This window comes from Esox lucius, chromosome 16, assembly GCF_011004845.1.
Source record: "Esox lucius isolate fEsoLuc1 chromosome 16, fEsoLuc1.pri, whole genome shotgun sequence".
Classification (NCBI taxonomy): Eukaryota; Metazoa; Chordata; class Actinopteri; order Esociformes; family Esocidae; genus Esox; species Esox lucius.
In genome coordinates this window covers 27,791,619-27,807,947 of record NC_047584.1, presented here as the reverse complement: position 1 = coordinate 27,807,947, position 16,329 = coordinate 27,791,619, and the positions used below count along the sequence as shown (strand labels likewise).

At 42.6% G+C, this 16,329-nt stretch overlaps 3 protein-coding genes across 8 annotated transcripts; 1 reads left to right on the top strand and 2 right to left on the bottom strand.

The window, feature by feature from the left end:
- Positions 1-2,101: 2,101 nt before the first annotated feature.
- LOC105016494 (ubiquitin-conjugating enzyme E2 A) lies at positions 2,102-6,370 on the top strand. Its single transcript, NM_001310989.1, is given in 6 exon segments — positions 2,102-2,304; positions 3,101-3,181; positions 3,747-3,772; positions 3,983-4,072; positions 4,164-4,252; positions 5,568-6,370. Coding segments are annotated over 6 exon segments (432 nt in total). The 5' UTR covers positions 2,102-2,287; the 3' UTR covers positions 5,697-6,370.
- A 766-nt stretch (positions 6,371-7,136) lies between these two features.
- ing1 (inhibitor of growth family, member 1) lies at positions 7,137-10,690 on the bottom strand. 2 transcript variants are annotated; one of them, XM_010880387.4, is made up of 4 exons: positions 10,604-10,690; positions 9,818-9,976; positions 9,310-9,458; positions 7,137-9,087 (listed from the first exon to the last, which is right to left on the bottom strand). In XM_010880387.4, exons 2-4 carry the CDS (start codon positions 9,954-9,956, stop codon positions 8,443-8,445), a joined length of 933 nt encoding a protein of 310 aa, XP_010878689.1. In that variant the 5' UTR covers positions 9,957-9,976; positions 10,604-10,690; the 3' UTR covers positions 7,137-8,442. The 2 variants fall into 2 exon arrangements, with proteins under 2 accessions (XP_010878689.1, XP_010878688.1); XM_010880386.5 differs by lacking the exon at positions 10,604-10,690 and adding an exon at positions 10,200-10,347.
- A 29-nt stretch (positions 10,691-10,719) lies between these two features.
- On the bottom strand, positions 10,720-16,207 carry naxd (NAD(P)HX dehydratase). Of its 5 annotated transcripts, XM_010880388.5 has the most exons (11): positions 14,816-16,207; positions 14,231-14,710; positions 13,848-13,995; positions 13,702-13,747; positions 13,519-13,607; positions 13,299-13,407; positions 13,147-13,197; positions 12,940-13,044; positions 12,452-12,572; positions 12,207-12,327; positions 10,720-12,072 (listed from the first exon to the last, which is right to left on the bottom strand). In XM_010880388.5, the coding sequence occupies exons 1-11, from the start codon at positions 15,312-15,314 to the stop codon at positions 11,922-11,924; spliced, it is 1,920 nt and encodes a 639-aa protein (XP_010878690.2). In that variant the 5' UTR covers positions 15,315-16,207; the 3' UTR covers positions 10,720-11,921. The 5 variants fall into 5 exon arrangements, with proteins under 5 accessions (XP_010878690.2, XP_010878692.2, XP_010878693.2 ...); XM_010880390.5 differs by lacking the exon at positions 14,231-14,710 and having other exon boundaries at positions 15,966-16,190; XM_010880391.4 differs by lacking the exon at positions 14,231-14,710 and having other exon boundaries at positions 15,975-16,190.
- Between the last annotated feature and the right edge of the window lie 122 nt (positions 16,208-16,329).

Below are 16,329 nucleotides of genomic sequence, written 5' to 3'. Positions count from 1 at the left end.
CTGGATGTTTTCAAAGTAATTATTTGAGTGATTCAGGATCTGAAAAGTGCCCCTATTGATCTGAGTTCCTAGCAGTTCTAGCATCTGCACTACAGTGTCTTAAAACATATACTTGTATGGGGGTTGCCTTTTATATACCAGGCACTTCGTTTTATTTAGCTTTATTTTTTTTCCTGAAAGAGTTGTGGTCCGATGGACGGCCCTCGGCCACTCATTTGTTTTGTAATGGTTTTACCCTGCTCTATTTTTCTCCATTGTATGTCCTTGTTAATCTAAGCAATGCACTCAAAACTTTCCTTGTCTCCTGCTTCGTTTAAACTTAGGAGGATGTGAGGTCTTGGACCACAACTCAGGAGTGCCAGGCTCGAAAAACTCGTAGCGGTCCCTGTGCCAAGTCCTCCTGGATGTGTTCCAGGTCCAAACGATACCTGACGATTCCAGCTGCCCCTCCGCTGACTATCCCCCCCCCCCCCCCCCCCCCCCCATTGCCCTTGTCTTTGTCCATCTGGTCATGCTTCTGACCTGAATGATGTGTTATAAAGTCTGGACAGCCCACATACATATTCATTACTACAATTTGTACTCTTAAAATTTTCACCTGGCACGGCCAGAAGAGGACTGGCCACCCATCATTAGCCAGCGTACATCAACACTGTTGTTGCTTCCTCCTTGGGATTTCAGGCTGGGTGTTTTGTAGAAGCGCTTTGTGACAACTGCTGATGTAAAAAGGGCTTTATAAAATACATATGATTGATTGTTCATTATGTTTTTGTGGAAGAAGCACATAAACGTGTCACTGCCGAAGCGCAACCTCACTTAGAATGCTAATTCATGTTGGCATTGCAACTGTTTCAAAAATAAATTCGAATATTTGGTTTTTATCTTTCTCAGTTCGGTTGGAAAAATAAACTAACTAGGCAGCAAGAGAGGTTTTCGATATTGCATGATACTGTCATTCCAGGATAAATTATCTGGGTTGTTGAATCTATAATAAAGCTTTTGAAAGTCTGGTTGGGGTTAATTTGTTGTTGTGAACGTACAATAGTGGTTCAATAGTCGTCTTGAATAGACGGGAAAACAAAGATACACAATATTCTCCAGAGGACATATAATTGTAACTCCAAATTAATAATTGTTTTGGCGCAAAATGAAATGTAATCACCTCGTGCTGGTTATAGTTACCAGTGCAATCAGGAAAAGACCCATTTAAGCCAGTATATTCATCTGGCTTAAGTCTGGTTCCACAAAGGCAGTCACATTGGCTAGAGTTTATAAGCAATGCTTATTTCATAGACTGATTTTCTTTGAAAAAAGGGATCTGACAAGTAGTCCCGTTTTTAGATTAAGTATTTAAATTATTTCATAGTAATTACAGAAATGCGTGAGAAAAATTATTAAGTTAAAAACCCCGATGTCCAGCTTTGCTAAACCGAGACAGATTTTCCCAATCAACCTAGCTGCTGCCTCATGTTAAGGCACAAATATGCTGATCGTTAAAAGGAGAACACCACTTATTTTGGCCTTTGTGTGTCCCAGAAAGAGAGACAGTGACGTATACATGCCGCCTACTCGAAAACTCGAGTCTGCAATGACTGTGGTTTTAAGACAGTACTGGTAAATCTACGGTCACTGTCGTTAAAGCAGACATAAATAACGTTTTGGTCAGCTGTAAGACCTACACTGCGTCAGCTGTTTGTAAACAACCCTCCCCGTATCGATGCAATGCCCACTATTTCATGTTTGCGCACAGCGTACACCCCAGTACTCCTGGCTTGTCACAGGGCGCAAAGAACGGCCTTGAACGCCCGACATTTTTTGACCCCACTGTACGTCACTGCTACCAATACCCCGTCATCAAATATGGTAAAATAAAATAGGAGGGTATGTAATTAAATAGGTAGCTATAAATCATGTCCTATATGTAATGATCTATTCGGTTGACTTACGTAATAAACAAGTAATATATTTAAAGTAAAAGTACAACAGAACATGCATTATTGTATATGTTGATTTTCTTAAAAATAGTACTGAAAAGGCGTCCCCTATTTAACAAAATGGTATCTCCTAGGCAATACACCTCCTACCAGCTGCTAAGTTAGGAGGAAGATATAGCTAGCGTAGCATTTCGGAGGCAACAGCAAAAAGGGAACTGGATATTGTTGCATACAGCTAACATTTACGTGCCAACATTACATTATATCATAGCTAAAGACATTTGTTGTAAATATAGGTGTATTTGTGTTTATACATTTAGTGTACGATGTCTACTCCGGCAAGAAGGCGATTGATGAGAGATTTTAAACGGTGAGTAAGCCCTAATTTCACGGATGGTGTTATTGATATGTCTGAAGCTAACGTTAGACAGCTAAGGTTACCTCGCTAGCTAGGCTAACAAGTAAATCAGACGTTTATTCGTTGATACAACTAAAGTATCAAATTGTAATGTTGCTTTTAGAAATTGAGAATGGTTTAATAAAGCAATGTTCCACTTAATTCCATAAACCCTGAAACATAAGCGACTTATTTCGTCGGCTAGTTTAGGTTGTTTGCCAGGATTTGGTCAAAAAGAGATGGTGGATAAATAAAAATGTTCCACTCAGGCCATTTACGATTGGAAAAATCATTCTTAGTTCTGGTCTGTATATGGTGGTGATTATTGTGTATTAAGCGTTTTGTTCTGGTCTGCGTAATTCAGTAGCCAGTAGGCTTTCTCGCTTCTTTTTCGTCTCCGGCTTGGCTAGCTAGCTAGGAAAACCACTAGCTCTCCCCAAGGCGAATCACGAAAAAGAAACTGTGCTAGATTCGTCAACACACGTTAAGATTATTCCGTTTGGTGTAGAACTGAGGAACGTTTTTGCGGTCCTTGAATTGTAACGTTATAAACTTGTCAAATTGTACATGCGGTTTAATCTTTGGTGGGTTGATAGGTATATGTTGATACTGTTACTACTAACCTAACTTACTACTACCAATAATAAAATTATTATTTTTATTATTATTGTCAAAAGTGACACAAGTCGTATGTGGGCTCGTAATGTATATTTCAGCAAGCGATTTGTCACTTGGAATTAAAGTTGTTTTTCTCGGCCCCACAAAACAGGTTACAAGAGGATCCTCCGGCTGGCGTAAGTGGTGCCCCTTCTGAAAACAACATTATGGTGTGGAATGCAGTTATATTCGGGTAAGATGGCGAAGCACAACCTGCCTATCAATTGGTCGGATCTGCACATTCATAGACTCGTTACAAAATGCATTTCTTCTATTTTTTTGTGATTGTCACAGACATGATGTACAAATAATACGGTATTACATGCTCCTTCAGCAAAATACACAGAGTTATGTATGGTTTCTGAAACAGCCTCCTGTTTTGGTTCTTCATGATAGTTAGGAAAGATTCTAGTCATGTCAATACCGTTCTAGGGCAATGTTTGGGGTGATAGAATAGTTTGTTGATCAAGCTTGTTGGGACAGTAAATTAAATGTTGATGGTTCTAATCCCCTAGCCAACAAGAGAAACCCAGTCGTTCTCGCAGGACAGTTAACCCAAATCGTTCCCTAGTTTATTGCTGTAAATTAGAATGTGCTTTAAGCATACTTAAAAAAAAAAAAAATGCTAACTCTAATTTAAAACTATTCACAGGCCCCCCCAGAGTTCCTCCTTCATATGTAACTTCTTTTATGGGGAAATTACACATGCATATTAATCGCCCATCAGAAATGTTAAACATATTTATTTCCTTTAACAGGCCTGAAGGGACCCCTTTTGAAGATGGTGAGTACTGCACTGTATACCCCATTATTTGCGTGTGCACAGACTAACCGACTATGTATTCAAGTGACATGGTTATTCTGCAATAATTAAGCTAAAGCTGCCGATCCACAACTTTCCACTTGCCCGTGGTGTATACCTTTTTTTTTTTTAATCTAACATCGTGGTTGTATTATAATGTGAGTGACCCCCACCATTTCTTCTCTGTTCCAGGGACATTTAAGCTCACTGTTGAATTCACAGAAGAATACCCCAACAAACCCCCCACAGTGCGATTTGTGTCGAAGATGTTTCATCCAAATGGTATGTTGTCACAACCACGGTAGAAACAACGTCCTAATAGTGGCTGACATTGTCTACAAAGTTCACAGGTGTTTTCTCTGGTTTTATTTAGTGTATGCAGATGGGAGTATATGTCTGGACATTCTACAGAATCGTTGGAGTCCAACCTATGATGTGTCATCCATTCTAACCTCTATCCAGGTAAGCAAATGCATATATTATTATTTTAATTAATTTAAGCAGTAAGTCGTGAGGGGTTGTCATATATTGGCAATATACATCAAAACCATTAAAATGCCCCATTGCTATTATGAGCTTATTATCAACACAATTCCAACAGTCAAAAGGGATGTTAAGTCATGCCTCTGTTATATGGTCTGATGTATACCAAGGCTTTCGGCCAAAAAAAACATTCAGGATTTGAACCACCCGATTTATAATATGTAACCACACATGCATCCCCCTGTCCCGGTCACCATTTAGTAATACTGAGACAGTACTGATGTGCTATAACTTTGGCTCTTTCTCTTCCAATACTGAACATCCACTGCTGTAACATAAAAATAATAGAACCTTTTATGTTTACAAATGAAGTGGGTCTACCGGTCTACAATATCCTGACCATGAATCTGTAAAATGGCAAGCTATAACACTGCCAGCTGTCAAAGCCAGAGATGGGGGAGGAGGAATGTCTCTTACCTTGGATGCAGTACCACTTCATCTAGTTTATAGCTAGGAGATGAAATATCTGTATGACCATTGAAATATGTCAGCTGTGAACTGCTGCGAATTAGGACCGCTCTGCCCCACCTGCCAATCTTTGAGGGTAGTCCCTTATTCTAACTCCACTGTTTTCTCTTATAGGACTCTTATTGCTTTCCAAGTTATCATGTTAGCTTTCATTTTGCTAGATCATTTACCAAGGTTATGTTGTTCTATCGCGGCTGTTAAAGATTTGCTACATCTTTAATTATTTGAGTGAATCACATTGCGATTTACCTGCAGAGTTTGCCTCTGAATGTGCACTGTACACAATTTAAACCATGCCCACTAAAATTTAAGTCTGGCAAAATACTGCGGTTTTAGTCTTTGGAGTTCCGTCATTGGCTTTTAAGCTTTTGAAAATATCAAAAAAATTTATGGGACTCATGCAGTACTGGATTCAAAAGGATTAGCATTGAAAACCCAACCAGTGGTTTAGAAATCAGGTCTGAAATAAGATTCAGTAAAGCATTTCTGCTAAGTTCCATGAAGTAGATGTCTCAAAGCCAAATACTCAGGAGCGTGTATTTGTTGGAATGTCACTTGAATGATTTAACAAATCACGGCACAGATAAATGGGTACACTTCCTCCTTTTACGTCCTGCTTTGCTATGAGTACTCTGGCCATTGACTTGAATGGGGGCACCTGTTCTATTTATTCCTATTTCTGTGTGTCATGTGTGGTCCTCTGTGCTGTAGAATGCCTGTCTTCTGATTCCACTACTCATTACCTCTCTCCCTTCCCTTCCTCTAGTCCCTGCTAGATGAACCAAACCCCAACAGTCCAGCCAACAGTCAGGCAGCCCAGCTATACCAGGAAAACAAGAGGGAGTACGAGAAGCGTGTTTCGGCCATCGTAGAACAGAGCTGGCGTGACAGTTGACCTCTCTGTCTCCCTTCAGCTCCCCACTTCCCATCGCTGAGCTGTGTGATGCAACTTCCTTTTCGATTTTAAGCTTTTATGCACTTTACTTCTCCCTTCCCTTATAGAACTTTTTAGACACGCTTGGAGTGGATTTTATTTCACAATGGTTTTTATTTTATCCCCTCCCGTTTTGGCCTGTCAGGGGACCTTGTGTGCTAAATCTTGCCTTTGTCACCACTCTTTAGAATTGAAATACTTGGACGTCAGTTACCTTGCCTTCTCCTTTTCTCCCCTTGCTGAAAATAAATGAATTGGACTGATGTGTAATGTTTGGAAGAAATATCAATTACTCATGATAACCTGCTTGTAGGTCCTTTTTTGGTGTGTCCCCTTTACCCTTTGTCATAAGCTAATTTCACAAAGCGGCATCTGGGGGCTATCAAGATTACTCCCCTTTTTTTCTTTCCCAGGAAAATTGATGTTGATCCTAAACAACCTTATTCAGAACCAGACCCACATGCTAACCCATGTCTCTGCTGTGTTGTGCTCTGTTACATGCATGACAGCGTGCGTGTTCTCTGTTCAGTACTTTTATGTATATAGGAAAACATCTGGATTTATGTACAGATTTTGCACTGGTTGTCCACTATGTTGTTTTTTTCAGCACTTGTAAATAAAAGGCAAAACTACCTTTACTATGAAACCACTAGTAGTACTGTTTCTCATGACTGGTAAACCATTTAAAGGTGATCAGAATAACTAATTTGCCAAGCAGATTGACACTTAACCAGGTGTCCTTGATGTCTCATCTGCCGCTAGCAGAGGTGTTACAAGGACAGAATAGAATATGCTAAGTTAACACATAGTGTTGTGCGTATACAACATGAGGTACAATTTCACATCTGCTCTGGTATATGCAATGCTATTCAGTGGCAGGGAGGTGACCCAGACTTTCCATTGCAGTTACCTAGTCAACAGTTTGGAGGTGGGTTAAGTGGTGAGCCTTGTTTTGTAGTTGGTGGAGCTGAAGGGTGAAGTGCTGAGGTAGGTTGTCATGGTCATCAGTGACCAGTCCCGCCCTCAGACCTCCAGATATTTTTTGTACATTGAGTGGGAGGGGTCATCGATGATAACGCCGTCACACATCCATGCCCTGGAGTCACGTAAAACCTTGTTGAGCAGGTGGCAGCTGATAACCCATTTTGGAGACTCGGGTTGTGTTTACCTCTGCAGTTAGCCTGTATGTATGATGAACTTCAACGGGTGGTCAACGTGCACAGGAATATGCTTGACTCTCCTTTAAGTATTTAGTGTATCTAGAGCCATTCAGGCAACATGACCAGAGTGGGCATGCTTGTATGACCTTAGCAGTTCACAACAAAATCAGAAGAGCTGCATGAAAACTAGTTACAAACATGAATCTGTTAAATTTGATGTCAGCTGACATTTGAGACCACAAAACTTAATGAGAACATGTGATTTATTGGCAAAGAACTCTATACAAAACTTCTAATTGAAATTCCCAAAACAGTGTGAACATTTCAATTTAAACATCAGCCAACTAAAATGGTCGATTCCTTGTCACATGGTACAATGCTGCATCGTAGTTGATCCGATCAGAACCTCTTTTTGTAATAATTTTCTAAAACTGAAAAAAATCCTTGCCATGTGGCTAACATCCCAGGTTATCTGATGACATCAGATACAATATAACATTACATCATGTGACATGAAGCATTTTAATCACCTAATGCATAAACTTAGCCTTGAACATAACACATTTTCAGACATCCACAAGCATGGCCTCAGAGTAGCGGTATAAAAAACAACTAAATGACACCTGGTATAACATGTGAGTTGTTGGTTTGCTATTTTTGACTGACAATAAGCACAGACTGGCAGCGTGCAAAGGGCAGAGGGTGGGATAGTTGTCATTAGCAGAAACTCTTGGTAAGAGACCAAAGGATTTCAGAATATACATGACAAGGCCTTAGAGAACACTACCATTTGAACAAACACATTCAATGGCCTGTGGGAATGATGCATTTAAGTTAGCACTTTTCACAATAATACACAATACGAGTGAGTTGACCAAAATCCTCACACCTACAGATTCACCACACGCATCGTAGAAACAGTCAAACATGGCTGTTAAACACTGCAATGACTACTGCCAGCTGCGCAGTTCCAAGCTTTTGAAGAACTTCCGTCCAAATCGCCTTTTCACAGCCATATTAGGAGACATAACACAGCCGGTTTGGAGAACAAGGTTACAGTTCGAGGTCAGGGTCATCCATAATAAAATATATTTGACATTAGACACAGGCTGTATCCCATCTACACATAACCAAATAAATGAAAAGACAGTTTAACAGATAATGCACGACGCCTTCTTAGCTGTAAGCACCCCCTTGTCTAATACACGTTTAAAATTACTGTTAGCACGCAAACTTGGTTGAAATGTTCCATTTGTTATTCCAGAGGAGTAGTATGGTTGCATGCATGATGCGGGCAGCGTCTCCAATACTCATTGGTGTGACTATAATACAAGAATCTGTATTACATTATAGCTCCTGCAAACCAGTGGTCCTGAAACAGTATTTAACATCAACAGCATTTTCTCACAATAAAAACAAAAGTCCCTCTATCCGATTTTTCGTTCTCCAAACATTGATACATAAATGGGAGTAGAAAAAAAAAAAAAAAGAAATAAAAAAAAGTGTAACATGACCACAAACACTGTCCACTGGGCCGAGTAGAACAGCTACCTGTTGTACGCCCTGTCCTTCTTGGCCCTCTCCAGGGCCTTGTCCATTGTCTTCTCGTTCTCACCTCGGCATTTGGGACAGAACCACTTGCCCTTGGGCTTGTGATGCAGCCCAACGCAGGAGAAGTGGAACCACTCGATGGGGCACTCGTCGTTGTCACACCCAATCATCTCCCCATAGGACACCTGTTCGCACAGGCAGTAGGTCGGCTCGTCTGGGTCGATCGGGAGGTCAGGGGGTGACACCTCCCGCTCCGACTTGCCCTTTGACCTTTTCTTTTTCTTGGAAGATGATGAAGACGTTTTGGCCCTCTTTTCCCTGGATGCCCCCACGCCAGCCTCATCACCGTGATCCATGCCTCCGTAGCTCTCCCTGCTCTCTCCGTTCTTCTGCCGCCGTGAGCGTTTCCCGCCGGACTTCTCCCCGCCGCCGACGGAGCTGGGCGTTGCCTCTTCGCGCCTCTTGTCGTGGTGCCCCGTTTTTCCAGGTGTAGTTGTTGCAGCTGATGGCGACATCATGGAGGTTGCAGTTGTTGTCACGGCCGTTGCTGTAGGAACATGGGTTTCCGGGATCTCCTGGGAAGCACGGAGGAGCTCAGAATGCCAGTCCACCTGTCGGCTACGGTTCTCCACCAACTCCACCTGAAACAGTACAGGCTGAAGTTTTTAATATGCAATTTATATAGGTTATGATAAATAGGGCAATATAAGTTGGTAAAACAAAGTGACCATTGGGAGGTGATCTGCTACCTTTATTATTGTGCTTTTCAAGCCACAATATGGTAATGGTAATGTTTATATAAAAGGCGAAACATTTTGTTTCGCCTTTTATATATTCAGCCGCACTCAGAAACGTTTACGCACCATCTGCCCAGCAATCTGGATCTTCTCATCTCCCAGCTCTTGGCTGCGGATAAGAGCTCTCTGGATGGACAGCTGCAATCTACGCCGGTGGTTCGGGTCGGACTCGCGACGGTAGCGCTCGTAAGCGTCATCCAACTCCTGCAAGACATCTGACAAAAAGTGAATCATGTTAACTAACCTGGCTCATATAGTATTAAATAGATTGAGTTTTTGTTAAATAAAGGTACAGTACACACAGGTGAATTGTATGCATTTAGAAAACTGAAACCACTCCTTGTTTAACCCACGTAATTGCATTTTTGTAAATAAGAGTACATCGTAAAGTGTGTGTAGCCTAGATAGATGCCAGCTGTACAAGGCAGACACTTGATAAGTAGTAGTTAACTTCAGTAAAGCTAACAAGCTAGCAGTTTCGCTACTACTACGCTGATTATCATTAGCTGGCTACATTGAAACCGGTAAGTACCTAGCTAGCTAGCTAAACAGTCGTTGGTAAAACGTCGAGTACCTTGATACTTTGCATCAATTTCCTTCATAAGAGACACGCTCCTCTGTAGGTCAAAAGGCAGTGATTCGACCAAGTCCAAATATTCTTCCACATAATTTGTAACGACTTGGACCGGGTCCCCGTTAGCCGGATTTAGCATGATCTTCTGTCTACACAAACCTGTTCACAGCGACACAATATATCATGTTAGAAACGACATCCGAAACGCGTAATCCTAACAAAAATACATGTTAAACTTTTACAAAAATATATTCAGTCGTCTTAGATTTAACTTTTGTCCTACTCAGAAAAAATCGTAACTAGCTAGTTAGCTACCAAGCCAGCTGTACAGTACTGTAGCTAAATATTATCATAGGGGTAACTAGCAAGTCTCAACCTTTACCCGATAGTTTTCACACTAATTACTCCTTAATCGAAGCTTGAGATTCGCCGTTTAATTAAGTTTATGCAGTGTATTTGTGTAACGGCGCATTGATTGTATCCCGTCCAGCGTGGAGAACTGTAAACTTGAGTAAAAGAAAAAAATCGTGCGCATGCGTATCATATGACAACTCAACTTGACATGGGTCTTTACAGTGAACGTGAGTGAATAACACATTTTACTTTTGACCACTCATTACAAGGATGCAGATCATATAAAATAGTCCATGTCAACTTAATAATTACGGTTGTAAAATGTTATGCACTGAAATAGGGTGATAACCCGCCAGAAATGTATGATGAATATGCGCCCCCCGGTGGCAGTACGATAACATTTAAAATCTAGTGTAAACAAAGTTCCCTTACCCGAGACAGACCTGAGAAATGTTCGTCATTGACATCACCTTACAGACTACCTTTCTGAGAAGTTAGAAGACAATATGTGCACAGTGAATATTGACAGAAAAGACTGAACAAAAAGGTTACAACAATTCCATCCACATTTTAATTTGTCCAATGTCAAGGGTGGTTGACAAAAACAGGAGACACAATTGTTGCACGAGGGTGTTACAGTTCCAACAATATTTTAATATGTCCAAGGTAAAGGGTTATTGACAAAACAGGAGATTGAATCTGTGACAGCTAGCAGTGTTATGTTGTTGGTTGACAGTGAATGCAGGAGGGTCAATTTGGAATAGGATGAACCGTTTGGAAAGCGTGCTCTAAATTACACCAGGTGAACTATTGCTCAATGCGACACAGTGTGTAGCCAACTGTTAAGTCTGTCACTTGCATAGTTGGATAATATCAATGTGTGTAATAATCTGACTTTACCCACATGTGCCCCTTTAAATCATGTGCTTCGTGTTAACATTTTGGAAAAACAAGAGGTAATTTTAGTAATCTTTTAGAGACTCATTGAGACACTGGAGAAGGAATATTGCAATGAAAAACAAAAACTATGAGGTTAACATTTTATGGTTATTTTTTTTTTCTTTATGAATCCAGTGTAATAGAGAGAACGTAACAAAAAAAAAGTATTCCGCTTATTGAGCACCAATATACTATATGTTGAAGCTCATATTTCTCATTATTTTCAGGGCTGGAATCTACTTTTTGGGCTCTTTAGTTGAACATTTTCTGAGAATTGATCTGGCAACTTTTTTGTTACTTATCAGATCTTCTAATCTGTGGTTGTGATCTTGTCAACATTGATGCAGCTTTGATATCACTTTGATAGATTTGCCAGTGTATCCTATTCTGTATGAGTGGAACAGGAACTGTTTTGGGAATAAATGCATGTGGAAATTGTATTTTGCACAGGTGCAGAAGCTTCACAGGAAGCTCTGGATCGCTTCCTAAAGCGTGCTAAAAAAAATTAAGAAAAGGCAGAATCAATAGCTTGTATTTAATATGGATTCAAAAAGTCTGAGCTTGATTTAAAAGCCTTGGCTTTTCTGTCTGAGGCAAAGACTAGCTACAGCTACAATATCTGATAGGAGCTGATAACATTGACTGTTATGCCCTTTGCCTAATGTCAGGTATTATGTAGAAACAATTCTCAGAAGAAAGTGTCATGTTTGTTGTGTACAACATATATGTGTTTAGTACTTGTGCATTTTTATAGAGAATGCACAGTACATGTTAGTCTGTGTATCTTGGATTCTGCCCATGTATACTGTTCTCAGCTCTCAAAAAGTTTTTTGAAAGCAGAGCTGATCTCCTGGATCATGTCTGAGGTGGTGGTGGCTCGCCCAAGTTTGTGGAAGGCTTGTCTGTTACACTGTCTGGTCAGAGAACAGGCTCCAAACGCTGCTACCACTGACGGGTTCACACTGAGGCAGAGAGAGTGGGGAACACATCGGAGTTAAATTATCAAAACATTAGATATTATGAAAATCATAGAAACAGTATTTTCGTGGTGGTTATGTTAACGTGTGGGCACCAAATGATTAGATGGGCGTGGTACCTTTTGGTCATGTCTGCTGACGAGGTGTATGCCCAGTGGGCCAGCACTCCCAAGGCACCAGACAGGAGGTCTCCCTGACCCCCACAACGTCGCCCGCTTCCCTCCTGTCTGCACAAGATCACTGGATGCCACGAAGACACAGCACACGTCAGAGCTTTACAGGAATATGTGTCTGTGAGTGTAGCACTTACGCTGAGTGTGACTGGGTGGGTGTGTGTGTGTGTGTTTGAGACACGCGTGCTAACCCTTGTTGCCATCTGTGATGAGGTCTTCGTCCCCCTTGAGCACTATGGTCAGGTTGCCCATGGCAACACTGAGCTCCATGGCGCTTCTTTGATGGTCACTGCTGTCCAGAGGCTCATGGTGCTGACAACAAAGGCCACAGGTCAGCGATACCCACACACGCATACTGCACGCGCACATAAGCACATAAGCACATAAGCACACACACACACACACACACACACACACACACACACACACAGCTGCACAATATGAGCAACAAAAACAAATGCCCAGAAATATGCCCAAAATAAAAATGTTGATAAGATTGTAGCAGAGGTACTAAAGAGATGCATTAATAACATCCAAAATGTGTTAAAATAGTGTTAACTTAAAATACTACGCCGATGTGCTTTCGATGATTTGTGCAACCCTAACACACACATACGCACACGTGCGCGCAAACACACACAACACACATACACAGCTGAACTGGCACTGGTAGACTCACCATAGCCTCATACAACCGGGTGAATTCCATGAAGTTGGGAGTAAGGATGCCTTTCTGATACCCTTGAATGACTGATGGTTGCTGAGCAACCAGCCACAGCCCGTCCTATTGGTGGAGAATACATGCAACCTTTTAACATCCATGTAAAATAAATATATATATATATGCATCACCACAGTGAAAATATGTTGTGTGTGCAGTACTTACTGCGTCGATAACTATAGGGATATCTCTTGATTTGGACTTCTCAATTACCTCCTGAAGAAAATAAGATCCATGACAACACTGGTAATGAGACGTCGTTATGGACAATGTCATGTTAACTGACGGTGAATGTGTGCGTTTAGTGTCCCACGTGCCTTGGCATTTTTCAGCAGCATTTCGTCTCTTCCTAGTCCCGGGCCCACCACCAGGCTATGGAGCCTGGGTAGCCATTTCTCTATCTCCTCCACAGCGTTGGGGCTGTCCCTGAGTGCCGCAAAACATGAACAGAGTCATTGTCAATGAAAAAGAAAGTCTGTAATATTACACAGGTCAAACGGCTCACAAGCGTAATAATACTCCAAAAAAGGAACTTACAGCACAGGGTGGACGATGAGCTCCGGACTGTAGGACTTGATCACTGTTGCCGCGTCTTTGGTGCAGAATACGTGCGACAGGTCGGCCCCCTTGGGAAGTGACACAGATGAGGGTTGTCATCCCATCCGTGTCTTCACCAGAGTGAGAAATTACACGGCACAGAGAAAGCCACCATGTGCTTACCACTTTCAGTGCAGAAATAGCAGCAAAGTACGGAGCTCCTGTATACCTGCACATCACCGGGATTACAGACAGGAGGTTCAACGTATGGAATGTAAAGAAAGAAATGAAACAGTGATGTCGTTTCATTTTACACCTGGATGACTTACTCTTGACACCCGCCAATAATCCCAATCCGTCCGTCTTGACCTTTGTGCTTTTTAGACAGCAGCGGAGGGACTATACTCTTTACCAGCGGGAGGATATCATCCATGCCTCTGCGTGCTGCTGACCCAAGGGAGAAGGAGCGCTCGATGACTGAGGAAGAACAGAGAGAGAGAGAGCGAGAGGGACGAATTCAGAGTTTTCACACAGCTTTAATGCGTTAGCTGGTTGCGTGTGTTGTGTGGGCTTACGGTTCGGCCCAGGCTTAGACACCTTTGGGGGTCTGTTCCAGCATTATTCACACAGCTCAACCTGCTCGTTGACAGGCAGCCTCACTAGAGCCGGCCCTTGCGCGTACTCAGGCCGAATGAACGAGAGAAGCTAGTACCTAGAGGCTGTGTACCAGCGTTGGACTGCTGCTGACTGTGGATGCCGGGCCACTCAGCATGGGACTGAGACGATCGAACCGGGACGTGACCAGAGCGACCGCGCGCCACGTGACCTGCGGCAGTCACGGGAACGCCTGGCGGCACCGTAAACTCTGCGGTATTCCGAGCGGTAGGCATCGCCGTGTTTGCGGCAGCCGTGGCAAAAGGGTTTCTGGCGGCTATGCCGGAGAACATCTGTCCCAGCACCTGGAGCATGTGCAGCTCGCGGGCATGTTCGGCCTCCCGCCGGCGGTCCTCGGCGTGCAGACGCTGCTCCTCCATCTGGTAGAAGCTCTGCTCCGCCTCAGCACTTTGCTCCAGGAACCTCTCCATCACACTGTCCAGAGGGAGGCCGGCATGCCGCTTCTTGGGCCGCGTGGGTCGGCTGGAGGGCGGCCCACCTGATGACTGGTTGTTGCCCGTCTGTCTGACTGCGGTGCCTGTATGAGAGAGAGTGAAGAAAGGTTTTGAAAGCTGCCCCGGTATTAGTGCCCGTCTACCATATAATAGCTATGTAATAAAGCTCCACAATAAATGTTACATACTATTTCCCACTGTTACAGGGATAGGAGGGTACTCCAGCTTTACTTGGGTCTCTGGGTAGGAGCATTCCCCTGTGCTCTCTGAGTATTGGTCCTGTGGGGGGTCTATGTCTTCTTCGTCCTCCTCAGTCCCATCCATGGTCTCATCCCCCACAACCCCGCTGTCTAGAAGCTCCTGAGGGTCAATCTGGGGCCGGCTGCTCAGTATCCTCTCCATGGCATCATAGAATTTGCAGATCTTGTGGTGTTGTCCATTGTTCCTAAGGTTGCCCTCCTTCGCCAGAACAAACTGCCTTTTAAGGCTTTTGATTCGCACCCTACACTGTTCGGGAGTCCTTTCGAACCCCATCTCCGCTAACCTTCGGGCGACATCGCGGTATACATGGCTGTTTCGGAAGTTTCCGTCCAACGCGGTCTGGATGTCCTGCTCGCCCCATATTTTAAGCAAGGTTCTGGTCTCGACATCCGACCACAGAAAACCTCGTGTGGAATTCAAAAGCATAATAATAAGCCGCGCGGCCCAATAATGCTTAATTTATAGATAAATATAAATAATGCAGTGCAGTCAGGAAAAACACCAGGAAAAGTTAGCAACTCGCCTGGTGAAAGACTAGTTAGCTAGCAGCAACAGCAACCTGTATAAAACCTCGACATTCACAGCTTCATTAACAAAGGATAGAACGACCAGGTAACGTTTACCTGTACACAGATGGCGCATATTCACCAGCCAGATGTTGTTTCAGACAGTGCACGTTCATACAAAGGAGATTAGAATAGCCTGCAAACCCGAAGCGGATTATAGATCCCCACCACCAATACTCTCACGAGTATACCACAACATAAACGTCAGGGACAGAATGTGTACTACATCACAGAGATTAGTTGTCGGTGCTCCGCTGGGTCCTAAAGGAACCGAGTTATTATATGGATTGTAATTTACAAGACAGCGACATGTTAAACCAGTACAGTATTGGTAATTTACTTTACCTTCCTCGTTCAAACAGAGAAGGGTTACAGCAATCGTCAGTGCAACAGTACTGAGGCAAAAGAGAACCATCCAAGTTCCATGTTGCATTATGTCATCGCGAAACTATTTTCTATGCCTAGATAAACAGTGTTAGTGAGTTGTTGAAGACGGGGCGCATCCACTTACAAGTCTTACCTAGACACGAACTGTCATGTAATGCTGACAATAAGACATAGAGACGCTTCTCAACAGTCATTAGGACTACTAAAAGACGCTAACCAAAACAGGAAATGGACGAATGGTATGATGCTGGAACCTGATAGGTTGTTAAAGGTCTTAAAGAAACAGAGGTGAAATATATTATTTAACGTTCACAGAGTTAAACTATCCACTTAATGTGATATTGCATATCGCTCTTAAAATGCTGTGTACATGACATTGAAATGTCAAATTTTACACTTACAACAATATAGCTAGCAGGTAACACACTCACCTGTATAAAGCCAGCAAGAAACTGGTGTGCTCGGTTTCTTCTCCAGCGCTGGGGCAG

Excerpts from the sequence above, each read along its gene's own strand:
- ing1 (XM_010880387.4), bottom strand. The coding sequence starts at position 9,956 with ATGCTAAATCCGGCTAACGGGGACCCGGTCCAAGTCGTTACAAATTAT. Across the intron at positions 9,459-9,817 it reads AATTGATGCAAAGTATCAAG|ATGTCTTGCAGGAGTTGGAT; the intron begins GTACTCGACGTT and ends ACTTTTTGTCAG. Across the intron at positions 9,088-9,309 it reads TCCAGATTGCTGGGCAGATG|GTGGAGTTGGTGGAGAACCG; the intron begins GTGCGTAAACGT and ends GTACTGTTTCAG.
- naxd (XM_010880388.5), bottom strand. The coding sequence starts at position 15,314 with ATGCTTTTGAATTCCACACGAGGTTTTCTGTGGTCGGATGTCGAGACC. Across the intron at positions 12,328-12,451 it reads CATCACAGATGGCAACAAGG|TGATCTTGTGCAGACAGGAG; the intron begins GTTAGCACGCGT and ends CGTGGCATCCAG. Across the intron at positions 12,073-12,206 it reads TCAGCAGACATGACCAAAAG|TGTGAACCCGTCAGTGGTAG; the intron begins GTACCACGCCCA and ends TCTCTGCCTCAG.